This window comes from Carex rostrata, chromosome 5 (assembly GCF_964058835.1).
Source record: "Carex rostrata chromosome 5, lpCarRost1.2, whole genome shotgun sequence".
Classification (NCBI taxonomy): domain Eukaryota; kingdom Viridiplantae; phylum Streptophyta; class Magnoliopsida; order Poales; family Cyperaceae; genus Carex; species Carex rostrata.
In genome coordinates, this window is record NC_135922.1 from 13,052,661 (window position 1) to 13,079,675 (window position 27,015).

Genomic DNA, 27,015 nt, shown 5'->3' on the forward strand with positions numbered 1-27,015 from the left:
CTTTTTTTGTGATCAAAACATGAGAACCTTTTTGTCAATTTGTTAAAGAAGAACTTATTTTATCAGATATAACAATAAATTGTATTAATAAGATATAAGGATAGTGACACTGGAACTACCTATATAACTTGAAATAAAATTACATCAAGCCCTAGGTTGCAAGGGTAGAACCAGCCTATCTATCAGTCAAGGAATGGGAAACAATATTTCTTAGGGTTATCCAGGTTTTTTTTATTGATAAGAAAAACTCAATAAAATAAAATGTAGGCCCATTGCTCCTAAATTGAATAATATTAGACGCGTGATGCAACGTCTCAAATTTGAAATCCTATCACCTAGAGTGCAAATTTTGAGTTTAGTTTCAGATTGTCAGATTTGTTTTGACACAAATATTAAAGAAATCATGTGCATTCCACATACTGATCACACGGTCCGAATCTAAACTCAAATTAATGGAGAGGACCCCTGACTCAAATTTGTATGGTAATTTTTTTTTTAAGTTGATTGATTGTCCACATTAATTGTTATTGCTTCACCATAAAAAGAAATCTCAGATAGTTTTTTTTTTTTTTTTTTTTTTAACCACCATTTCAAACAGCCCCTAATTAAATCAAATTAATACCCAAATATAGAAGATACTGTCCCAGATAACATAAAACATCAACCTCAGTGACAAAGAGTACTCTGCAAAGCACCAAAAATGGCAAAACCAACTTAAACAAGTTAAATGACTAATTGGTGAGCTCCATGATTGCACTAACAATATCTCCATCAGCAGCCTTGACAACCTTGACAGCCTTCGACCAGGAAATGGGGGCCTGAGTCATGACGAGCTCGATATCCTTGGGCTCGACATTGGTCTCATTGCATTCCTCATCTTCGTCGTCTTGTGCCACTACTAGAATTCACTATTTTTTCATGCTCCCGAAAATGGCTTTTTCCAAGGGATTACCCTTGAAAAAAGCCCAAAAATCGTCATTTTCAAGCGCTGCCCTTGAAAATACTACCGTTGATAATACCCTCCTTGGAAATAGTCAGTATTTCCAAGAGGACCGTTGGAAATACTCTTTTCTAGCTTTTTTCAAGAGACTACCCTTGAAAAAAGGACCGTTGGAAATACTTTCAAATTTGACTTCTGTCTACATTATTTTCAAGGGGAGCATCGTGGAGCCCACTAGATTATTTTCAAGGGAAGCATCGTGGAGCCCACCAGATTATTTTCAAGGGGAGGGAACATGGGTCCCACTTGAACATTTCCAAGGGTGACACCCCTGGGACCCACTTGAGTATTTTCAAGGGCAGTTTATGGAGGACCCACCCCAGCAAATTCATGGCCAACAAAAGTGGGCCCCACCTGGTCAAATGTTGGTGCTATTATTTGAATGAGTTCGTGCATTTTTTTCCATAGAAATACCTCTGGAAATACTAGCCTCCTTTTTTTTTGTACCAGAATGTTTTCATTGGATTATTCTCCCGGTACCAACCCAATATTCCTTTACAATTCCCAATTCTCATTCAAACTGATAACACATCTTACAAATCGATAAAAAACACATTGAGAAAAGAGATTGCAAAGCATTTAATAAGCATAAATCATTAACATAGCATAATCAACACATTGTATCAAAAGAAAGTGAAAAACCCTTTACAACACAGTATTGTGTACTTGCACACTACTAATATACCCAAAATATACCCACTATGCTATGAGTTAACAAAAATTCACATAATAAGTTACCACCTAGTTTGTTGATATGTTAGAGGTTGTAAATTCACCAAAATGTGCACTTTCGGACACTAAAAGGTCTGGTTAAAGTTGAAGGTAGATTGCCACCTACAATATTAAGAAAACATCCATGTGAGCATCCATGTGAAATTATCGAGTCTGTTACCTACAATATTAAGAAAATAAATTATGAGAATTATATTATTATTATTAGCTTGGAAATGCATTTTGCAAAAATGTGATAAGTTACTAAAAATTGTACTCTACCTTGCTGCTGTTTATCATGGACGATGGTAAGTTTTGCCTGGACATATAGTTTGACTTATCCTCACTGTAGAAGGTATAAGTTAAATCTCAGTTGCTAAAATTTCAATAATTAAAATTAAATAATAATAAATAAAATCTTGGATGTAAAGTACATGTTGGTACCCAGGACTAACATGGCCATACCATTATAAACAGACAATAGATTGACAAGGTTAATTTGTTGGGTATCTTTGGTTATAATGATCAGTGTGTCAATTGTCAAAGTAGTATCTAATTATGGTAGAATGAATCTCATTATTATCACTCCATGTTGTGTTTTTAACTTGACCATCTTGCTAGTGTAAATTTGATAAAAAAGTAACCAGATGTCAACCAAATAATAGTTTTTTGTTCTTTACATCAACTGCTTGTGGAGAGGCTAGTTTTCAATTAATTCAAAATGTTTGAGGCAAATTAACCACTTTATATGCAATTTTAAAACTAGAATTGCTAAGATAAACCAATGTTCGATGATGATCACAAACACAATTAGTAGGCATCAATGCAAATACAATAATGATATGAGGTGCAATTTGAATTAATAAAAAATGCTTTGCATATAATTATGGTCATACAAGCAAGGATAGGTATAATGAAATACTAGTTTAAACTTGATTAAGCAACCAAAGCAGGAAACATTTTCAGAAATTGGCATACCTGTACTGTACTGGTACTGTACCAATGTCTCGTCATTTTCACAATTTTAATCAAGTGATTTGTATCAGTGTACCTGTACTGTACCAATGTCTAAATAATAGAAAATAGAAGAGAAGGCAAGCAATATTGATACCAGTATCATAAAAAAATAGCAGACTTGAAAAGATATATAATCTCTGATACCTTTTGAAAAAGGACAAAACTATCCTCCTTATATGGATATCTAAAGCAGAGTTACAAATATCATTAATTGTCAAATAAAGCCTCTTAATTTTGGGCTATAGACTAGAAAGTTCATCATTATTTTTGAACTTACTGGTTGTATATAGTCGAAATCAAAACCAGCATATTCATTGAAATGATTCTCAATGTCGTATCCTCTGTAACTGTATGAGCCATACTCAAATCTATGAAATAAAGTTTACCTATCCAAATAATAAATATGAAAAAAGCATAAGTTACTATTAATTGACAACTACAATTATGGATTGTCAGAAAGCAAAACCTGCATTTTTTCAATTGAGAATTAACAGCACAAGTGAAACATCACTAAGGCTTTAACTTCTAAAAAATGAGAAGTTACTTTAGATGGAGGAACAACCTTTGCCAAAAATTTCGAAAAAAAAAATACTTAAGAGAAGGTTACCTTGCAAGTCATTTAGCAAAATATTTTCAAAAAGCAAGTCATTGTATGAAAAGAAGGTGGAAAAATTTAATAGATCGGTAAGATCCTGTTAAAAAATAAAAAAAACAAATACTACAAGCACCAAAAGCATAGAATAAATAACTACAAGTATATATGAAAGTACCTTAAGTTCATTAACTTGCTTATGAATCTGGACTGCTTTTTGTCATCATCGAACTAAAGTTTTTCAGCTAAAACCAAAATATTAGTTAGTTTTCAATTCAACATTAGTTAATCAAACAAATGCCAAGAATACAAAAGATAATCCCCCAAGGATTAAAATATAAATTTTGCATGTACATTCTTATATAGAAATCATGTTGAATAACTCAGATTGACATTTGGACTTTAAAAATGAAAATATTGATCCGTAGGACGGACCAATATGCACTATGCATATATAGTACCATAGCCTCACTCTTAATGCTATTGCCACCTATATAGAAGTCAAGTATAAGGCCAGCATGTAAAACCAAGTGTGCATTCATCTCTTCCACAAGCAAACTGCAGGCCTAATTGACATGATGAAACAAGGATACCAACAAAAAAGTAAATCCAAAATACGTACCCCATGTAGGAGATGAATATTGCACACAACAACTCGACCAGAGCTAAAATCAAGCAGTTATAGTAGCATATTAGCAAATATGGCAAAGGCTACAATAATATTCAATTATGACCAATTGAGCCTCCATTAGCCCCTCAGCACTGCAATTCACCATTTATTCAGTTTTTAGTGCCTAATAATGAAAACCAATGTGGAATTGATACAATGTGAGAAATAGGGAAATAATATGAGAAAGAACAGTTACTGTTGCGCCTAAGTTATTTTTTTTCTCTCTAAAAGTAACTGTTCTTGCCCGTTATAATTTTTTGGAAATAATATGAGAAAGAACAGTTACTGTTGCGCCTAATAAAGTAACTGTTCTTGCAGCTTATCATATAAACCCGATGTGCTCCAGTAGCTAGTTTTATGAAAACTAGACTAAACATATTAATATCATCATTCTTTCACTAGAGGTTCATATGGGCCTCCATTAAGGTATTTTTTTTTCTTAAACAAAGATTTTCATTACCTCTCCTCAATCTTTCCCAGCACCAAAGGCTCCTGAAAAGTTAAAAAAAAGTGAAATGCATGAGAGGGAAATGTACTTTGCATTCAACATTATCATTTAACTAATGCATGCATTATGAAATTATTTTACCTATGTAGCCTAGAGTCAATGGCAGAACACTCAATGTACAAGGGGATAAGCTGGTTACTAATCCAGCACCAAAAATAACAGCCAAACTGTAAATCATGAAGAAGATCTAATAAAGTTTGTCAAAAAATTTAGTAAAAAACTGTCAATTTTGCATAAGCAAGCAAAAGAGGCATTTCATCAAACAGTTGAAGTGCACCACAAGAAAGACAATAATAACTAATCAACTCATCAGTTCCCCGTAGCATACCTGCTATGCTACTAAACTTGTTGTCACTGAAGGAAGCGAGATTTTCTGTGCTGACACGACTAATTTGGGCCTCTTCAGAGTTCCTATTAGGCAGAAGGAGGTCAATTGTGTTAGAATTCTATGTGCGCATATGTGTGCGTGTGTGTGAGAGAGAGAGACTTGTGTTAATTTAAATTGCAATCAGATGTGTAAATTCACAAATTCAGCCACTGCTCATCGCGGCCATCTTAGTCGCCACCTCTGCTACCTCGTCGCGGCGGCTGCATTGTAGAAGATGGAGAGCACAGATGGAAGTTTGCGTGTGCACAAGGGTTTGGTGGTGGGATTGGGCGAATGTAAGGTCTAGTGGTTAGATCGTAAGTGAAAAAGATCGGCATTAGGTTTGGTGATAGCGGCAACTCCATTTGAAATTTCCAAAAAAGAAGAGGAAAATGGCGGATAAAATTGGAGGGAATGGAAAATTTTAGAGAGAGTAGGTGCCTAAAAATCTTCTCTGGATGAAATGGGAGAACAAAAAATTTGAGAAGTATAGATTTTAACAGAGCAGTTTTAGCTTCAAGCAGTGTATCAGATATTTTAGAAGCTCCTTAAATTATATAGGTTGTGCGCTGCATAATTTAAAACTACTTTGCTAATAAAATCACCTCAAATAAGTACATCATCACCATTTATTATTTATCAGACGGCTTGGAGGTTGATATTTGCTAATTATGTAATGCATATACATCAAATAATATGAAAAAAATTAAAATTAAAATTACTTATGTTTTTTAGGGCCAAATTATACTTATAAGTGTCAATTTTAAAGACTTTCATCATTATTTGCCCCTTCAAATTTAGCAAATATTTGCGGACCGTTCATTTTCACGTAAATGATCGACGGTTGATTTTCAATGAAATGATTCTAAATTTGTTTTGAAATGATCAAGGAGATATATTAAACACAACCAACATAAAAGTTTTGAAGTTTTGTTGTATCTGAGCCTTGATCCAACGTGAAGTATTTATAGCCCTTCGATGTTTTGATATTCCGTCGACTTGATGGATAGGTAAATAAATATAAAATTTCATCAAAATTTTCTGCAATAATATATATGCAGTGCTCTTTGATTTCAACGGTTTCGATCGACCAACGGACGACATGTATACGTGTGCCTTCATTAACTCACAAAGCAAGAGTATATGTTTCATAGAACATAAACTCTTGCTCTGTGAGTTAATGAAGACGCACGTAAACACATTGTTCGTTGGTCGATCGGAACCGTTGAAATTAAAGAGCACTGCATTTATTTCCTTATAGCAAAGTTTGATCTGATTTCATGTTCATTTACTTATCTATCTGGCTGATGGAATATCGAGATATCGAAGGGCTATGAACATTTGTAAATCTAAGCCGTTCGATTAAAAATGTGTCATCCTGATTGTCAATGGACATCTCCATTATCTCAGGAGATCCGGACCAATCTATACTATGTATCTAATCCTTGATGATTGCTACAGTATAATGAATTAAACAGCGTCTCTGACAAATGGGTCCCTTTCTTCGAATTCGTATCCTCTGCATTAACTCAAAAATGAATCTTTTGAGTTAAGTATCTAGACCGTCTGATTTGTTTTGATAGTCGTGAAAATTAGATCCGCACTAAAAGTAAAGACCCCTATGTTTTAGGGGAGGGTCGGATGGACTCCGTTTATAATCGGACGGCTGATATCGATTCTTTCTTTTTTTGAGTTATTGCAGACGATGCAGACTCCCTTTCTTCAGCGATATCGATTCTTTTTTTTCTTCTTTTTCCGCATTTCCCTTCTCTCTACTCCCCTCCGATCCTCATTCCCACCACCCCTTCTCCTCCCTCTGCCTCCTCTCCTCCTCCACCGCCACCTTTTTTTCCCTTCCCCTTCCTCCGACGAATCCCAGCCTGAAACCCAAGGTCGACACCATGCGCTCTGTCCCCTCCCTGCTGTCTTCCCCCTCTCCGTCGGTCCCATCCTTCGCCGCCGCAGCTCTGTTACACCGCCCCCTCCGAGATTGCTTTCACTCACCTCCTCCGCAACTGGTACTCTCTTCTCTCTATTTTTTTAACCATTTTTTGTTATACACTGATATTGATTAATTTTTGTTTAATTGGGGCTTTTTAATTGAATTAGGGTTTTACCAGTAAAAGAGAAAAATGGAAATGAGCAGTAAAAGAGGAGAGAGGTGGAAACACCCCAACTCGGTTTTGTGAGAAGAAAAAAGAGAGAGAGGGAGGGAGAGGTCTCAGCCGAGAGAGAGAAACTGTCATTAAGAAGTTTGACACAGAGGTAAATATACGCGAACTATATGTTGATGATTTTTACCTGGTTTTCAGTGTTGTCTGCTCTGCTGGTGTGGAGGAGCTGCCTATCTCCAACACTGGTTTCCATAGCTGCTACCAGATACCCTCTCCAGTGTTTGCTTGCGACACGATTGTAAAGGTGGAGATCAGCACCTATAGGCTGGTGGTGCCATCAGAATTAACCGGCATTCGTTCTGTCAAATCACTGGTGCTCATGAATGTTACAGTGGCTGATGACGACCTCCAAAGGATGATTTCATGGTGCTATGGTACATTTTGAAATTGTGGCACGTGTTAATATCCTTGCTTCTGAAGGGTAATCTCTCTCTCTCTCTCTCAAAACATATTTGAGAAAAGAAATACTTTGGTAATAAAGTAATCTAAAGTTTGTTTTACTTACACCAGTGTATATAAATTGCAAGGGTTATAACATTTCGTGTTTACACAAATTTGAGAAGAAATAGGGGTTTCTCTTTCAAATAGGATATACCTTGCCAGTACTTGTAATATATTTAATTACCCTGCCTACCAAGTAAAATATGTAAATTACAGTTTTGCAAATGGTGCCTAGATTATCAAATGGTCCGCCATCTTTTTTAATATTTGCAAAGAAGGGTTAAGGAAGAAACTGGAAGTTGCCATGAATATTACTGTAATGCTTTGAATTGAATTTATATAGGATATGGAGAGATTACTGAACTTAGTAGATATTATACATTCATCACAAGAAACCAAAATGAATGCTGTTATGAAGTCTCAGCTAGAGGAGTTTTAGCGAGGCTCTTGTTACTACCTGCAAGAGGATGCCTCAAGGACAAGTTGGTCATTTTCACTTTATCACAAATTATCCTTGGTCCATTTGACAGATCAGCTGTCATTTGATTCATCTGAGAAACTTGAAGAGAAACACAAGACAAGTTTATTTTATTATATATTCTTTTTTATTATTTTACTTTTGACAAGGAAGAAAATTTTGGTATAGAACAGAATCTCAAACTTGCCATTTGCACAAATAAAGATATAAAAGGAGAGACAACTAAGGAGCCAGTACCAGTACTGTCTCATTGGTTATTTACAAGTCACTATGCACTAAACAAATAGAAAAGCATAGCTCTAATTCAAATATGTTCAAACTGCTACATCTACATGTGGAGGACATTCATATGAATATATTGAAAAATGAATTTCTTGATTTGGAATTTTCTGTGATTTATGATCGATTTTAGAAGTTCATCTTTTGAAATTGGGACTGGTTCAGAAAAATTGCTACCAGCCTGAAATTTGTCAGTTAGAAAACCACCTGTTCATCATAGTCCCTGAGCCATAAACATTCTGAAATTAATTAGGCATAAAGTTCAAGTATTGATGGTCATTTCCATATAAAAAACTCCAAATTTGGCCCAGCCAATTGCTCTCAGCAAAAATCACAAATCAGACTGTCAGAATAGAGAACTGCAGTTTACCAACAAACAGATTTTGTCATTTTGAAAGGAGAATTGTGCAAAATCAATTGAATTACTTGTATGAAATTTTGTAGATTTGACCATTTCCAAAGAAGGTAAACTAGTGTCTTACTAATTTAAGTCTTCTTCTTATTATCTTGTACATGGTGAAATAACTTATCTTATCCATGACCTCATTTTATTCAAAAAAGAGAGAGAGCTGACATTGCTTTTTTTTTTTTTTTTTGCCTCTTAGTCTAGTAATTGGAGATGGAAGCATACAAGGAAATGAACAAATGATCAGATTACGAAGAAAAATTGTAGTGGATTTTTTTACACTTTTTATTGTTTTGAGAAAAATTGTAGGTGGATTTTTTCTGATCATAGATACATGAAATTGTGTGTTGAATAATGAGGTACTTTGATTTTGTAAATATGATACTTGGATAATATGATATTATTATCGTGTTATTTAGTAATCTTTTTATATAATTTAGTATTATTAATTGGAATTGTGGGTGTTTATTGTACTAGTTTTATTGTTGTGATTTATTATTTTCATCATTCAAAGGGGCATCTCAAATAAACAAAAATGTTTCTGTCTCTAGGAGCTAAACATTTTCAAGGGTAGTCTCTTGGAAATATTATGTCCAACTATAAAATAATGTAAACTGAATCAAGAAAACATTTCCAAGGGTGTGCTCCAGCATTTTCATGGGCCTCAGCATAAAATAATATAAACTGAATCAACAAAGTATTTTCAAGGGTATTGTGCTCCAGCATTTCCATGAGCCTCACTATAAAATAGTATAAACAGACTTACCAAAACATTTTCAAGGGTAGTCCCTTGAAAATAATATGGGCTCTCAATAAAATATAGTATTCGTTCTGTTTAGCGGGTCATGGGTCATGCAAAAGTATTTCCAAGGGTGGATAGCAAGCATTTTCAAGGGTTGGCATCAGGGATTTCCATGCGCTACTATTTCCAATGGCCTACCCTTGAAAATAGTTAAATGTGTCAGCAAACTCAATTTCATTTCCAAGGGCCCTTCTTACCCTTGAAAATACAGATGCTACCCTTGAAAAAAACGGAAATTCTAGTAGTGTGCAATTGCTGATGTCTGGGGCTTGGCGACCATGTGGCAATGCATTGGTCGATGACATATTTATTCTTTATTATTGATGTTCCTTGGACTTCTCAGGAACTGGGGGAACAAGTGAAAACATTTTGTAGAAAGGTAAATTTTTTGTTTGTGGACATTTTTTTTCTTAATTCTTTGCAAATGCAGACTAAAGGATATGTTTGGCTGGTCTAAATTATTTTCTTCATAATATATACCAAATTTAATGATATTGTTATGGTTCAAAGACCTTTTTTCTAAGCCATTTGACAAACAAAAAAACTTATTTAAGTTTTGATCTTAGAATCTCGCATTTTGCCAATTGATTGATTGTCTTTTATCATTAAACCAAAAGTATTATCATTTCCTAAATCATTAAATGGTTTTGTAAGCTAAAAGTTAAAACTTAAATTAAACTATCAGTTGTATATTGTAAAGATAATGCCATTGAGACTTCCCTCTTAAACTAAAAAAAAAAAAAAAAAATTGTTAAATTGACTTATGGGTTGTCAAAGTCATATTGGTCCTGTTGAGACACGATCCATGTTTTTGTGGGTTGTAACAAACATGTAAAGTGTTGCTAGTCAGGAGATGAATTGATTGACATGGGTTATTTTAATATGCAAGTTGATATGCTTCCTTATTTTCTCTTTATTTACATGATGTATAATCTTATTTTTAGTGGATTTCTTCATTTCATTTTGTTTTTCCTGAAAACAATGTGCCCTCGTACCTTTTTGTCATTAGTCTTCTTTACAAGCCAACACCTCTTTCTTACAACTTCACCGTCACATGTTCTTACTAGGCTTTAGAATAACAAAGATTATGTGAATACAATGAATCCAATTGTTTTCTTGTACATTTAATGGTTTTCTCAAATATTAACTGGTCAATATGTATATCTGATTTACATACTTAATTTTATTAATTATTCAAGTAATTAACAAAACTACTGAGAAACATATAACCTAATGTATTGTAATACTTGATTAAAATGTAAAAGCTATGGTCATGGTAGATTTATATAGAAATACTAGTCAGGTATTAATTTGATCATATATATCAATTTAATTTGTCACCTAATCAAGAGACATGAATTTCGTATGACTATAAACTCTACACATGCAATAATTGATATCTCTTGACTCAAAATGTGATGATCATAAGATCATTGTTACCCTCTAAAATATTTACAAGAAAACACAAAAGTCATAATTACTTTTGTGAGCTTTAGAATGCATGTATAGTGTACATGTTTATCCATTTTTTCAAAAAATGAATGAACTTTAATTAGGCCTGAATTCTGAGGCATCCAACTGTTAGGCCTGTTTGTTTTTGTGATAAAAATATGAAAAACTTTTTGTTAATTTCTTGTACATGATATTATTTTTCAGATATAACAATAAATTCTATTAATAAGGATAGTAGAACTAGAACTACCCTATAAAAAATAAAATAAATTACATTAATCCCTGGGTTGTTCAAGTCATATTGGTTTCTTTGGCTTTACCAAAAATCTTGTTTTTTGTTCCATCAAAAATAACTATATCGTTTCTCCAAATTATGCTGTAATTGTTAGCTAATCATTATAATTATGATATCCTAATGTATGTAACTAGTTTCATAATTAAGGACTTGTCCCTTCCTGCTTTTACTCGTACTGGGAAAAATTAATTATTTGGCGAATAATTCAGAACTTTTAAGGAAAAATTCAAAATAATAATATAATAAATAAAATAATAAAGCAATAAATATCGAATAATAATTATCAAACAAAAAAAAATACACTACAACATCTCGTGACGACCTACACTACAAAACTTATCAAACAAAGGGATATGTACAATAATTTTTGTATGTATATTTTGAAATTTTCGAATTACCATTTGATAATTCTTGTTGGATTTTCATATAATCGTAAATACAAAGATTTCGGCATAGAATATAAGGTTTAATAAAATAAAATTCAATATAACATAAAGGAATAAAAACTATAAAATCCAATCCTTAATTTGTTGGGTTTATTTCCAACTCGCATGGTCAAAGAAAAAATAAAGTTAATTATATATAAAAAAAAACGAAGTAGACTGATCTGATATATCCGCGCTTCTATTGTTTTAAAATATTTTGTGTTCTAAGGACTAGTCCTTTTTTTTTAAAGAAATCAAGGGAACAAATCTGATTTTGTTCTATTTCAACTTCATAATGTCAGCCATGGAATTAACAAGTGAGGAATTGCAACAGTTGATGCGCCACATATAATTTCTATTGTCGAGATGTGAAGCACTTGCTACTTTAGATATCTTGCTAAATTTATAATTTTTTTAAAAGTATTACATAAATCTTTGACAATTATTTTTGCGAGTCGGATGAACATCTAAATTCTTGCAATTGCTAAAGATCTTTTTGTTAATTTTGAAAACTGATTTTTTTTTTTTTTTTTGCACTTCAGAAAAACTAAAATTTGAAGGGATGAAAATATATTGAAATTAAATGATGAAAAATAATAAATTACTGATGTGATGTGATGTGGCAGATAAATGTTTTGTAATTACAGGAATGGAGATGTTTTAAGGGTAACTTGGATCGATGTTGACCCAGTCAAATATGAAACTGAGGTAGAAAGATGGGCTGTTTTATAGATAAGTGGGCCTCATATCATATGGGCTCAGTTGCTGTGGTAAACTGACTTCCCAGCGAGGCAGAAAAATGGGGAGAGAAGAAGAGCTTTTGTTCCTTTCCTACAAATTCCATCTTTTGTCATTCTTTTCAGAAGGAAATGGGCATGAAATTTTCATTTTAACCAATCAATTAGTGCTACTACGTCATAATCTCAGCTCAATTTGGGGATGGCCGTAGTTGATTTTGACAAGTCAACGAACGGTTTGGAGAAGAAAGGAAGAGAGGGCATGCTGGGCCCCTCATTTAAATTGCTGATCACTTGAGCCGTTAGAGAGATGAATCGCTGCAGCGCAGGTCCCACATCGTCAGGACTGGAAAAGAATGGAGCGAGTCAGTTGAATAGTTAGTTAGATAGAACAGCTTAAGAGCTGACGTGGATGTCCAGATTTTCTTCTGTAATTCATTTTAGTAATCTACACGGTAGATTTTAGTAGTTCTTTTTTCGTATACAATCACCTATAAAAAGAAAGTAATTGTAATGACTCGGATCAGGAAATAGATTGTCAATTTGTTGAGTTCATCATTTTAATTTCACGGCTTCCGTCATTGTTGTTTTTAGTCGACTAGTGGAAAAACAGGAATCAGGATCGGTTATATACACATATCAGTATCGGAATCCAACCGATCCTGATGAAGGCGATACTGATACTATCAGGATCGGTTTTATATTTTTCAAGAACCGATCCAAATAGAAACTATTAGGATCGGTTTTTTAATAAAACCGATCTTAATAGTTGTTATCTAGATCGGTTTTTGACTAAGAACCGATCCCGATACGTACTATCAAGATCGGTTTTTATATAAGAACCGATCTTGATAATATTTTCGAATTTTTTTTTTAAATTACATAACAACCGATCCTGATACGTACTATCAAGATCGGTTTTATATTAAAACCGATCTTGATTGTATTTCAGATCATAATTCCAAAAAAAAAAAAAAAAACTTTTAGGATCGGTTTTTATTTAAAAACCGATCCTAAAAGTTTTTTTTTTTTTTTTTTTTTTTAGAATTAGGATCGGTTATTTTAAACAACCGATCCTAATAGTAGTAATCTGGATCGGTTGTTTAAAATAACCGATCCTGATGTTTTATTGAAGCTAAAAAAAATATTTTTATTTATTTGACCAGCTTCCATATATATTTTGTTGGCCAGCATCCTAAATTTTTTTTTGTTGCACAGTAAGAAGCAATAATCAATTAAATATCATATACACATTATAAATTAATTATCATACACATCTTAAACTATTACAAAAAATTCATGTACTTCATAAAAAGTTTTGTGAAGCATTACATGTTATAACAAGAAATTTAAATCCAAAAAAAAATTAATTAACAAACATACAATTGACTAATTGGGCTATTTCTTCAATTAACACACATTTATACAATATACACATTTATGCAATTAATGTAAAGCACAACAATAAAAAAATCAATAATTACCTCTTTTGCAATCACATCACTTGAGATTAAAAAAGACCCTAAAAACAAAAACAAAGGTAACAATTAGATGGAAAAACATTTTTCAATAAAAAATACAAAAAAATGTGTTTTAAAAGTATAATAATGAGAAAATTAGATAAAGCTAATACCATGATAGTTGATCGGCCGAATGATTAAGTAACTTGAGAGAGATGTCCTCAAAACTGTAAAACAATATACAAACACCATTAATTAATTTTTGAAACAATAAAACAAATTAAAAACTGGCACAATTGAGTCGGAGGTGCGAGAGGCTCGGATTTGAGAGGAAGAGACGGAGAGAAAGAGAGAGAGAGACACGGAGGAGAGGGAGAGACGGAGACAAAGAGAGAGAGACAGAGTACTGAGGATTTGAGAGGAAGATACGGCGACAGAGACAGAGATGCTAAATTGAAAATGAGAGGCGCGAAATGAAAATAAGAAGAACCCTAGCTAAGCTGGTTATATAGGAATTATCATTAGGATCGGTTGTTTATAAAGAACCGATCCTAATAGTATCAGGATCGGTTTTATAATAAAAAAACCGATCCTGATACTAATTTTTTTGTATAAAAATAGTATCAGGATCGGTTTTTTATTATAAAAAACCGATCTTGATACAAATTTTTTTTTTCAAAATTGATTCTGTAAAAAAAAAAAAAAAAAAAAAAAAAAAAAAAAAAAAAAAATCAGGGTCGGTTTTTTATAAAAAACCGATCCTAATAGTATCAGGATCGGTTTTTTATAAAAAACCGACCCTGATTTTTATTTTTTTATTTTTTTATTTTTTACAGAATCAATTTTGAAAAAAAAAAATTGTATCAGGATCGGTTTTATTGCTAAAAACCGATCCTGATAGTATCTGGATCGGTTTTTAGCAATAAAATCGATCCAGATAGTTTTTTTCTTTTATTTGGAAACTCTTTTCATATGGTTATGTTTAAATAAATATAAAAAATTACATATTAGAAATATAAGTTAATTATTTAATAGAAATTTTATTTAATTTTCAAATTCTACTTAAATAATATTAAACAGGAGATAGGTACTATTTGACATTGACATTTCATTAATGTAATTTTGATGAAAATTAATGTAATTTATATTATTAAAATTTATGTGATAATATAATTAATTATTTGACATTGATATTTCATTTTGAACTCATTTTGACTATTGAATTTATTTAAACATAACCATATGAAAAGATTTTCCAAATAAAAGAAAAAAACTATCAGGATCGGTTTTTAGCAATAAAACCGATCCAGATACTATCAGGATCGGTTTTTAGCAATAAAACCGATCCTGATACAATTTTTTTTTTTCAAAATTGATTCTGTAAAAAAAAAAAAAAAAAAAAAAAAATCAGGATCGGTTTTTTATAAAAAACCGACCCTGATTTTTTTTTTTTTTTTTTTTTTTTTTTTTTTTTTTTTCCAGGATCAATTTTGAAAAAAAAAATTGTATCAGGATCGGTTTTATTGCTAAAAACCGATCCTGATAGTATCTGGATCGGTTTTATTGCTAAAAACCGATCCTGATAGTATCTGGATCGGTTTTTAGCAATAAAACCGATCCAGATAGTTTTTTTTCTTTTATTTGGAAACTCTTTTCATATGGTTATGTTTAAATAAATATAAAAAATTACATATTAGAAATATAAGTTAATTATTTAATAAAAATTTTATTTAATTTTCAAATTCTACTTAAATAATATTAAACAGGAGATAGGTACTATTTGACATTGACATTTCATTAATGTAATTTTGATGAAAATTAATGTAATTTATATTATTAAAATTTATGTGATAATATAATTAATTATTTGACATTGATATTTCATTTTGAAGTCATTTTGACTATTGAATTTTTTTATACAATCATGCATGATGCATCAATGACTTGTGCCATATAATAATATACATAGGACTTGAATCCTTGTTGTGTGGGGTTGTGAAGGAACGAATATGAACATTAGCATTTGGTCGATCGGAACCGTTAAAATGAAAGAATGTCATATTAATTTCACCATTATAAAATTTGATACAATTCGGGATTCATTTACTAGTTCATCAAAGCAAAACAATATAGCAACATCGCACGGCCGTAAATAGTTTACGTTGGATCTTAATATTATTTAAGTAGAATTTGAAAATTAAATAAAATTTCTATTAAATAATTAACTTATATTTCTAATATGTAATTTTTTATATTTATTTAAACATAACCATATGAAAAGATTTTCCAAATAAAAGAAAAAAACTATCTGGATCGGTTTTATTGCTAAAAACCGATCCAGATACTATCAGGATCGGTTTTTATCAATAAAACCGATCCTGATACAATTTTATTTTTTCAAAATTGGTTCTGTAAAAAAAAAAAAAAAAAAAAAAAAAAAAAAATCAGGGTCGGTTTTTTATAAAAAACCGATCCTAATAGTATCAGGATCGGTTCTTTATAAAAAACCGACCCTGATTTTTTTTTTTTTTTTTTTTTTTTTTTACAGAACCAATTTTGAAAAAAAAAATTGTATCAGGATCAGTTGTTCTAAACAACCGATCCTAATAGTTTAACTATTAGGATCGGTATTTTAGAACAACTGATCCTGATACTATCAGGATCGGTTTTATAAAAAACCGATCCGGATAGTTCACAAATTATGATCGGTTGACTAAAAAACCCGATCTAACTAGTTTTTAGGATCGGTTTTGTTCAGAAAACCGATCCAGATAGGTATTAGTATCAGTTGTTTCATATAACCGATCCAAATAGGCCGATCCTGATTCATGTTTTTCCACTAGTGTCTGAGATTTGATTAAATTGCATAATTGTTTTAAATTATTGCGTGAATTTAGTTGAATTGAGTTAAAGCGATCCCTGAACAAGGTTCTTTCAGTTATTAATTGCATTGACACATCCATGCTTTGCTCTGCACCTCTGTCACCATCACTAGTATATATAGAAATGGTTTGTTTCTCATTCAGGCTTTAAAGAAAATTATTAAATCAATTAAATTTGCTTCTCATAAAACGGTCATTGCCCCAATAAATGAAAGGGTCTCAATTAGCAACATTAAAATTGAGTTTGACCAGTCAATTGCATTGACTAATTCAAAGTTGTAGAAAATTGAAATAAATTAGTAATTAACAAGAAGTTTTAAACTAATTGTAATAAATGTTGTTCACAAAGTTCACACAAAAACTGCAAAAATCAACAAAGAAGAAACAAAACAAAAAGTTCCTAATATAACAACTAAGAGATGGAGACGCAGTCTATTATATGCCCACCTGACAACACACATTAGTACTGGTCTTCGACCTGACATAACGCTACCAGTTCTCCAAAACTTCTCTTCCACTCATTTTCATCCTCTATCTTCATAACTAACTTAAATTTCAGAACCAAAATAAGTATGTGAATAATCACCCGATAATAAATATTCATTTTGCAAATAGGCTTTGTTTATCCTATGATTATTCGTTAGTGGTCATGAAATCATTGTGTTTTCATAAAATTAGTAAACTTGTAGTTCTAAGAAGAAGCTAAGCACCTTTCCCTCTTATTTGCCGTGCAGTAGTCGAGTCCATAATTTGCCACGTTGTCGACCTTTTGTAAAATGGAATTGCTTTTGAGAATTCCATAATAGTCAGTAGGGGAGCTGCTCATGTACTTATAAGAATTCCTGGTACAAGAACTAGAATTAGAATTTAGAGATACAGAGGATAAGGGCAAAATAGTCAAAATAAAAGAAACAAAAACACACACCAAGTGACAGGTATCTATGGTGCTGTACATTTAAGTACCTAAACAACTCTGTCACCAAGTTCATTTTTTTTTTTTTTTTTTTTTTCTAATTGTAGGGCATTTCCTATATAAATTACTAGTTTACTACAATGGAGGATCAATAGGAATCATCAGGTAGAAGTGTAAGCTAATCTAGTGGATCCTGGCAACTTAATTTTTCTTAATTTTCTTATATGAATACAATTGTTCTAACAAGAATTATGATTTTGGTAAATACCAGTGTCTATTAAAAATTTGAAATACAAGATAACATCTTTTGTTTGCAAATAGCATAAGTTCATTCTAAAAAATGTGAATGATTACAAAGAAGTCATGAATATGTAAATCTACAGTTAAAGAAAAAGAAGTGTTGTAGTAATTTTGAAAATGACTTTTTGAGAAAAGAATTTTGGAAAATATTCAGAGAGAACATTTTTTTTATTGAAGAGAAAAAGATATTTCTCATACCTCTTGTCCAATTCATGCATGTTCGTTTGTGCCCCATGTGCCGCCACAAGATTGTATGAGCCTTCAGCTTCAAATGATGCGAAGAATTCTGCAAACTCCTCTTACATTTGTGTTCCCCCTCTACCTTTATCGCCAAACTAAATTTTCGAGTCAAAAGTAAGTTTGTAAATTGCAATAAGATAGTAAATCCTTCATTCTGTAAATAGCATTTGTTAATTCAGAGAAAAAAAAAATTACAATATGCAAGGAGGGGTATAATTGATTTATATTATGCATAAATAACCACTGTTTCTCTAATTAGAACTCTAAATTTACTCAGAAAAAATAATCACCTTTGATTTTGAATTGGAATGCCATGGTCGAACCCACCATATGCCACGTCCTCAACCTGTTGTAAAGATTCATTGCTTTCCAAAAGCTCATAATATCCGGGAAGGGAGCTACCCTTGTCCTCGTGGAGAAAACTGGTACAAGACTTGCAGTTCATCATATGGAGGTTAAGGGCAAAATAGTCAAAGAAAGAAAAAATAAAACATACACCAAACAACAAGGCATTGTGGTATAGGGTTGGAGTACTTTCTAATTAATATCAAGCATTTATAGACCACCAGGCTCCATGTATTAAAATTTCGAGATGTGTTGGCCCACAGGGTATCGTACCAGTTAACTACCTACACGATTGCATTACCTAATTCCTTGTTTTTCTCATTTTGGAGTATTCCATATATAAATAATCATTAATTCAATGGAATCTGGTGTATGTTATATCAGATTATTGCTTGTGTACGCTATATCATATTGCAAATCATGTTATATCAGTGGGGTTCGTAACAATAATCATAGATTTCCCTAAACTAACTTGATTATTTACTGAGAAAAAAATAATCACCTTTGAGAAAAAAATAATCACCTTTGCTCCTGAATTGGGGTGCAGTGGTCGGGCCCACCATATGTTCTGTCATCAACCTGTTGTAAAGTTAGTTTGCTTACCAAAAATTCATAATTGTCAATCAAAGAGCTGCCCATGTCCTCATAGAGAAAACTGGTACAAGCGCTAGAGTTAGGGTTCAAAATACAAAGGTTAAGGGCAAAATAGTCAAAGAAAAAAAACAAAAAGGAAACATACACCATGCCGAATTTTTTATTAATATCCAAATTTTATATTAAATTTTAAAAAATATCCGAATCGGTTGTTGTTTTTGAAATCTACCCATTCCGGAAAAAAAATTTCCAGAATTAAACTCTAAATCCGGAAAAAAAATTTCCGGAAACTCGGTTCTAACTCCGGAAAAAAAATTTCCGGATTTAGGATTTTTTTTCTTTTTTTTTTGCTAAAATTTTCCGGATTTAGTTATTTTTTTATTTTTTTTTTTAGGAAATTTTTTTTTTTTTCAGTTTTTATTTATAATTTATTTTTTTTTTCTATTGAAGTATTACAAATATTTAATATATTTTTTAAAAAATAGATGGAATACTATATAATTTGATTTATTCGAAAGACTGCTACAAATAATCCGGATCAACATTTTTCATGCCGGATTTTTTACGGCCGTAAAAAATTTTTCCGGATTTAGCAAAAAAAAAAAAAAATCCTAAATCCGGAAATTTTTTTTCCGGAGTTAGAACCGAGTTTCCGGAAATTTTTTTCCGGATTTAGAGTTTAATTCCGGAAAAATATTTTCCGGAATGGGTAGATTTCGAAAACAACAACCGATTCGGATATTTTTTTTAATTTAATATAAAATTTGAATATTAATAAAAAATTCGGTACACCATGCAATCAGGTATTATTGTCTAGGATTGTGGTACCATCCAGTTAATTTTGAGCATCGACATACAAATAGGCTCCATGTATTAAATTTTGTCTTTTTCTCATTTTGAGGTATTGCACATATAAATTAATGCATTGAAGGATTAATAAGGAAATGCAGTTATACGCTGCCCAAGTAAATATTATCAAATTAATAAACAAAATTACATAAATCAAATTAATCTGACAAGAATTCAAATTTTCATTCTATCAATCAATTCAACTTTGATAATTATTGTCATCTAATGCAACATAATGATCATTGCTTTTATTAGAAGTTTGAACAAATTCCTGATTTACTGAGAAGAAAATTAACCTTTTTACATCTGGATTGGGGCAAGGAAGTCAAGCCCACCAGATGCCACATCATGAGCCAACTCTGACTTGGTGATGCTATCGAGAAATTCATAATAGTTGGTGTACAAATAGGGAAACCTAGTACAAGAACTCAAGTTAGGGTTTAATTATAAAGAGAATAATAAGAGTAAAAGCTTAAAAGAAAGAAGAGGAAACAAAATTAGGCAACCATATCTATTGAGGTCTATGAACCCATGGCTGTACCAGTCAGTTTTGAGTAATCCTACAAAATCAGACCCCATGTACATGTTGTATTTTTAGAAGTTGGGATTTTCATATATAAATTAACCATCCACCCAAAAATAAATTAGTGATATAGACAAGCTAATGATTTCACAACATATTTTGGTACCTTTTGGTTGAAGAACGCTTTGTTCCTTTCCAATCGAATGGTCCGTCCAAAGAATGACACTGAATACAATTGAATAGATCAATTGTTAAAAGTCTGCGATATACATCTGAAATATGCATTCTTTATTTATTCTCATTTGAAAAAATCATCGAGCATTTGTCAAAATCCAGAAGCAATTTCCAAATGTTATGAACATAAGGGCAAAAAGGGTAAAAGGTGGTCAATTGATTGTTTTGTTATACAGGAACAACAGCAAGAAACCCCTTGCCACTCTCTTTCGCTATACATGAAAAGTAACATGAATACACAGGGGATGTGCAGAGTCATGGATACAACATGCTGTTGTGGGAGAGGAGGTTAAAAATAAAAAAAATATATATTTGTCAATTCAATTATGAAAAAACTAAATAAAAGGTTAAATAACTAAAAGGGGGATAGAAAATAGAATGATAAGTTTTTGTGGGGATATTGGATAAACAAAGATGCAAATCAGCAACAAAAAAGCAACAAAATAGAATGCTAAGTTTATTGTCTATTGCATTGCTCGTGCTCATTCTTATATTTTATGTTTTAAGGGACCACAATGCATCACTTTTGTCTCTTTGACTTCATCAAGTACAATAGAAAGGAAAAAAAGAGCCGCACTGATAAGTACCACTCGAGCAACACTGGGTATACTCTCCTGTTGAACAATGTTTGTAACAGTTAATATGCGTGTAGTATTACTTTGTAAGCCTACTTTGTTCTACATGTATAATTACTTATGCTACATGATTGCCCTTTGTAAGTGCAAAAAAAAACATTTAAAAAATAATTTAAAATGATATAGTTTGGAACTAGTATACCTCATATGGTAATTATGATATATTGGTTTAGGATCGTGCTGAAAAGCAAGTGATTTTGCTTGGTGCAAATGACAGTGCGAGATCCTTTAATATGTTGAATCTTCTTTCTTCTCCAAATTTTGTGATCTGAATCTCAGAAATTAGGCGCCGATACTTTCCAAACTTTCGGAAATGCCTCTCCAGGTGGGGACAACCTTCGATCCATAGTTCATTGAGGTTCTTTAGTTGCTGTAACAAACCTCCAGGAAGAACCCTTATCATTGGGCAGTTTTCAATATAAAGTCGCTTAAGTGCTTTAAGCCCTTCCATTCCTTCTGGAAGATATGCCAAGCTGGGGCAACCATCAATGACGAGCGTTTTTAGACTAGCAAGGCCTCCTATGCTCCGTGGTAAGGAGTTCAAACTTTCACATTCGAAAACACCTAACGTTGTGAGAGCAATCATGCTTCCCAACCATTCTGGTAAGCTTTGCAGTTCTGGACATTCCTTAATATACAATACTTCAATAGATGTTGAGCAATTGGGAATTTCGAGCAGCTTTGGACAGTACCAGATACATAGACTGCTAAGTAACGGTAATAGCACTTCGGTGATTGAACTCCCAACTGGTGACTCCTGTTGTGATCCAAGAAATTTTGGGCAAGAAATCACACTAATATGTGTTAGGCAGTTCAAACTTCTGAGGACTTCCACTGGCCAATAAATAAGATTGTCACATCTCGAAATGCTCAGATCATCAAGACATGTAAAACACTTCCAGAACCATAAGGAAGTATTTGATGGAATGTTTGTCATTTCATACAAAAAGAGAGTTCGACATTTTGTTGGAGTTGTAATCACCTCTCCCTCCTTTGTAACTACAGGTAAAATACTGTTGTATTTTGCCAAAGTTAACTTATTGAGAGACTCCCAAGGTTGAAAAGAAAGAGATTCCTTTTCACCATGGCTCTCAAGTGAGAGCTCATGCAATGAAGTTAACCCTTTTGCAAAGCATGACAAGTTTTTGTTTCCTTTAACAGACATGCTCATGAGTGAACGTACAATTGGCATTGCAGCCAGCTTAGGGCAGTAGATGACTTCTAGTGTTTTTAGCTCAGGAAAAATCAATGATGACTCGTTGCCAACTTCACCTTCACACCAGCTGCACAACTCGGGCATTCCAATCAATTCCATGATTTTTAATGATGGAAAAGTTACTTGGTCATCTTCATCACCTTCGACACTAGTGGATGCACTTTTACAAAGATGCCTCAAGTTATCCAGATCTTTTAACTTGAGAATTTGAAGAGAAGGTAGCTTTTCTACTGGTGGTATTTCCGTGCACTCTCTACATTCAATTATATACAACTCAATTAGATTTTCTAGCATCTGGTACTCTGTCATCCAAATTGGAAGCTTATCACCTCTATATTCTTCGATTTTCAAAACCTTTAACTTGTTGCAAGGTTTAAGAGCATCCAACACTTCAAAATGATCGCAGTGCATCACCTCCGGAGCATTTGAATTTGGTAAATTGGAATCAACTCTTTGATGATACTTTGGCATTCCCCAGCATAATGCCAGATCATCCAGATTTTGTTTAGCTATCAAATTTGCTTCAGTTACATCTACAATATTCTTAATTTTCCCTATATTGTACAGATGCAATTGGCCATGGATATTATTCAAGTTATTCAGCTCCCTAATACCATTACCAGCATCGGTGCCTATAATGTAGGTTGTTAGTATTTGCAAGCATTTTAGCTGTCCTAAACCTTCTGGCATGCTTCTTAAATTATAACAGGTTTCAATATAGAGATGCCGAAGGCTACTCATATATTGCATACCTTCTGGTAACTGCTCAAGTTCATAACAAGCGAAGAGCCTTAGGGTTTGCAAGAGATAGAGGGTGCTTATCGCTTCAGGCAATGATGTAATTTTTTTGTTCGAAAACTCCAGATATCTCAAGTGTTTCATTTTTTCGGGTGTAAAGATAGTTTTCCAATTAGGTTGTACATGTAATTCTAATATACGCAGAGAGTTCGATCTTCGAAATCCAGTTTTTTTGACATAGTTAGAACCATAATAATGACGGGATGAAATGAGACTCCGGATAGAAGGGAAGCAATCAATCACTTTGTTAATATCTATGGGAAGAGTCCTCACTGAAATATGATGGACATTAATCATTGGCTGATTAAGTTGTGCTGGTAATTCTGATTTGGAGCGGCATTGGGCACCCATGATGGTTTGAGCAAGGTCGTGCATCAGATCATGCATTTTGAACTTGGTTTCCCAACTGTATGTTTCTCTCGTTTCAAATCCATATTCGTTTCTTTTGACATGCCTAATATCCTGAAAAAATGACTTCGAAGCCAACTCATTAAAGATATAGTTGCCTTTCATTTGAAGGCTAGGCGAGTCATCAGATGGAATAAATCCATGTGCCATCCAAAATTGGATGAGCTTCTCCTTGTCCATCTCATAATCCTTGGGGTACACTGCACAGTAAGCAAAACATTGTTTCATGTATGAAGGCAAGTGGTCATAACTTAGCTTCAATACCAACAAAACCCCATCATTAGCAGGACTTTGTTTCCATATCTTGCTTTCTTCGAGTACTGCCAACCACTCTCGCATGTCAAACTTGAAACTCATTAAACTACCCAGTGTTTTATGGACAGTGGTAATCCCCGACAATTCTGAACCATCTTTCTACCAATCTCAACCAGCTCTTGGCACTCCTTTACCCCCTTGCTAAATGCCCTTTTGTGAAACAAGCTCCACGAATCCTCCTCACCTAAGCGTCCCAAATTTTGAGTCTCTACCGTACCCATTATTTGAGCCACTCTACCGCTCCTTGTGGTAACTATAACAACACTCCCAGGGTCACCACAGTTTAGCATAGCTCTCAACCGCTCCCACTCATCGACATTCTCATTCCAAACATCATCTAGCACAAGAACATATCTCTTTCCACTTAAAACTTGGCGTAATTTACTTTGGAGTAGTTCCATGTTGTCAATAGGAAGTTTGCATTTCTTCTCGACTAATTCAATGATTGATTTAATAAGATGACCAATATTAAAATCGTTAGAAACACAAACCCATAATGGTAAGTTGAAGTATTCTTTCACTCTTGGATCATTGTACACCAACTGAGCAAGAGTGGTCTTGCCGAGCCCACCCATGCCAACTATTGGAACGACGTTGAGATCATCACTTTCACCCCATTTGAGTAATAATTGCACTACCTTCTCTTTATCTTCGTCCCTTCCCACAACTTTTGATTCAACCACAAGAGAATCAGTTCTAATCCGATTGGCCACTTGTTGACTCCGGCCATGGACAAAACCGAAACTCCGCATCTGAACAACAAGACCATCAACCCTCCCCACAACTTTCTTCAACTTCCCACTCATCTTATAGCAAAGCAGAGCAGGATTTTTAAGGGAAAAGAAGCCACTTACATTGCCGTCCTCATGGCCACGTCTCACGGCATCCTGGTGCAGTTCCTCGTAACGAAATTCATCAAGCAGATCATCAGCATCATAAGCAGCCGATTGGAGCTTCTCAAGCCAAGATTTCACGGCTGCGTTAGAATTTCCTTGCTCTTCAGCATCAGGAAGTACAGCCTGGATTTCGAGAAGCATGTTGTGGAGCCTCTCGCGTTGGTCGTTGATGCCCCACATCTCCCCGATCCGCTGAAACAGTGAGTTTGCCGCTTTCCTCAGAACCACTGGAATCAAAGCTGACAGCAGTAGATCTGCCATTGGTGGTTAATTTGAAAGGTACTTGAACAGGCAAGGAGTACGTTGATTTTTATCTGAAATTTGAGAGTAGGATGGTTTATGAGAGAACGAGTAGGACGTTAATTGCAGATTTAATATGAGAGATTTACTATGCAAGAGAGAACATGTTTGGTTTCTTCTGATCGTTGTGAAATGTGAGATGCAAAAGAAGACTATTGTTACCGTCTTACCGCGTGGTTGTGGTTGTTGTAAAGCAGCAATCAATAACAGCAACCACCATTGAATGTTAGTGCCGCACCAGTGGAATAAAGGAGCTTTTGCTTAATGCATAGGCCCCGCAGACCGATTTTTTTATTTTTATCCAAAATATAAATTGAATTTTAAAAATTAACCGAACCGGTTGTCAAATTTTAAATCTACCCAAACCGGTTAACCGTTAATCGGACCAAATTTCCGGTTAACGGTTAACCGGACCCTTTGAAATAGTCCGGTTAACCGTTAACCGGAAATTTGGTCTGGGTTCGCTTAACCGTTAACCGGATTCGTTGGTTCGCTTAACCGTTAACCGAACCCGATTTTTTTTTTTTTTTTTTTTTAAACAGAAAATTTTAAATGTTTTTTTTTTCTATTGAAAATATACATGAAAATTCGTATTTAGATTTATCAAATTTACACCCAAAAAATTTGTAAATCAAATATGTATATGTATATGTATATGTATATTGATACCTCGCATATTTAGCCTATATTTGACTTGATTTCGTACCAAATTCACGTTCTAAATTGTCAAAATCATGTGCATTTCATTGATATATCCTTAGAATTTGGTACTGCTGAGAGTTTGTTTGTTTTCTGCAGGATTGGAGCAAAATACACGAAGAAACGGCGTTTTTGGACTCCCTGGTACGACCCTTACCAGGCTTGGTACGGCCTAGCCGTACCACCTTGGTACGGCCCTTACCAGGCTTGGTACAGCCCTTACCAGACTTGGTACGGCCTACCCTTACCAGGCTTGGTACGGCCCTTACCAGATTTGGTACGGCCCTTACCAGACTTAGCCGATCCAGCCTCTTTCCCATCTTGTACGGCCTGGCCGTACCACCTTGGTACGGGCCGTACATAGATGCCGCCTGACAGAATTCAAATCTAGGCAGAGGCTATTTAAAGCGAGGGATCTCTCCATTTTCGGGGATTCCACTTCATTCCAGATTGAGAGCTCAGTGAAAGAGAGAAAGAGAGCAAAGGAGCAAGAAGAGAAGATCAAGGAAGAGGAAGAGGCGAGAATCGACGGATCTACACCTTCTCCATTCCCGATCTTCAATCTAGTTCTTTCATGACTTTCTCTATCTCTTTTCTTGTATATCTGGACAGATCCATGACTTGTGAGTAGTAGACTTTCGTTTCTAGGGTTTGTAGATGGATTTTCTTGATTTGTGTTGCTTTTCTTGATTTGGATCTTGTATGAACTCTTGTGATTGAATTGATTGTGAATTTGCTTTTCTTGATTGCTTTGTGTTTCTGTGATTGCATGTGGTGTGCCTATAGTGGTAGATCAACCCTAACAAGGTCATGTGACCATTGCCTTCTCTCAACCAAACCAATCCCTTTAGGTAGACTTGATCGAATTGAAGCCGAAAGGTTGAATTCTCCTCTAATCGACAGATTAGAGGTTACCTTAGATCTCCAATCAATCAACTAGAGGATCTGGACCAAAACACGAGAGTTGAGGTTTAGAAACCCTAGAAGGTGAAGAATTGAATCCAAAACTTAGATCTTGAACCAACAAACGAGAGTTGAGGTTTAGGAACCTTAG

General features: G+C 33.6%; 2 protein-coding genes across 4 annotated transcripts in view; both read right to left on the reverse strand.

Annotated features, from left to right (window-relative positions):
- LOC144554147 (uncharacterized) overlaps positions 1-20,348 on the reverse strand; it is a 36,706-nt gene extending 16,358 nt beyond the window's left edge. Inside the window, exons 1-6 of one of the 3 annotated variants that reach the window (XM_078302402.1) lie at positions 20,234-20,348; positions 19,018-19,073; positions 18,440-18,571; positions 18,108-18,244; positions 17,407-17,538; positions 16,879-17,243 (exon numbers count right to left, since the gene is read on the reverse strand). In XM_078302402.1, the coding sequence (XP_078158528.1) occupies positions 17,519-17,538; positions 18,108-18,244; positions 18,440-18,571; positions 19,018-19,073; positions 20,234-20,326 (438 nt within the window). In that variant the 5' untranslated portion in view covers positions 20,327-20,348 and the 3' untranslated portion in view covers positions 16,879-17,243; positions 17,407-17,518. Of the gene's footprint in view, positions 1-16,878; positions 17,244-17,406; positions 17,539-18,107; positions 18,245-18,439; positions 18,572-19,017; positions 19,467-20,233 lie in introns of those variants that run through there. The other 2 variants (XM_078302400.1, XM_078302401.1) reach the window with 2 other exon arrangements.
- On the reverse strand, positions 20,223-25,375 carry LOC144553869 (disease resistance protein RGA2-like). The gene is made up of 4 exons (XM_078302062.1): positions 24,129-25,375; positions 21,472-24,096; positions 20,627-20,685; positions 20,223-20,352 (listed from the first exon to the last, which is right to left on the reverse strand). The coding sequence occupies exons 1-2, from the start codon at positions 25,221-25,223 to the stop codon at positions 21,499-21,501; spliced, it is 3,693 nt and encodes a 1,230-aa protein (XP_078158188.1). The 5' UTR covers positions 25,224-25,375; the 3' UTR covers positions 20,223-20,352; positions 20,627-20,685; positions 21,472-21,498.
- Between the last annotated feature and the right edge of the window lie 1,640 nt (positions 25,376-27,015).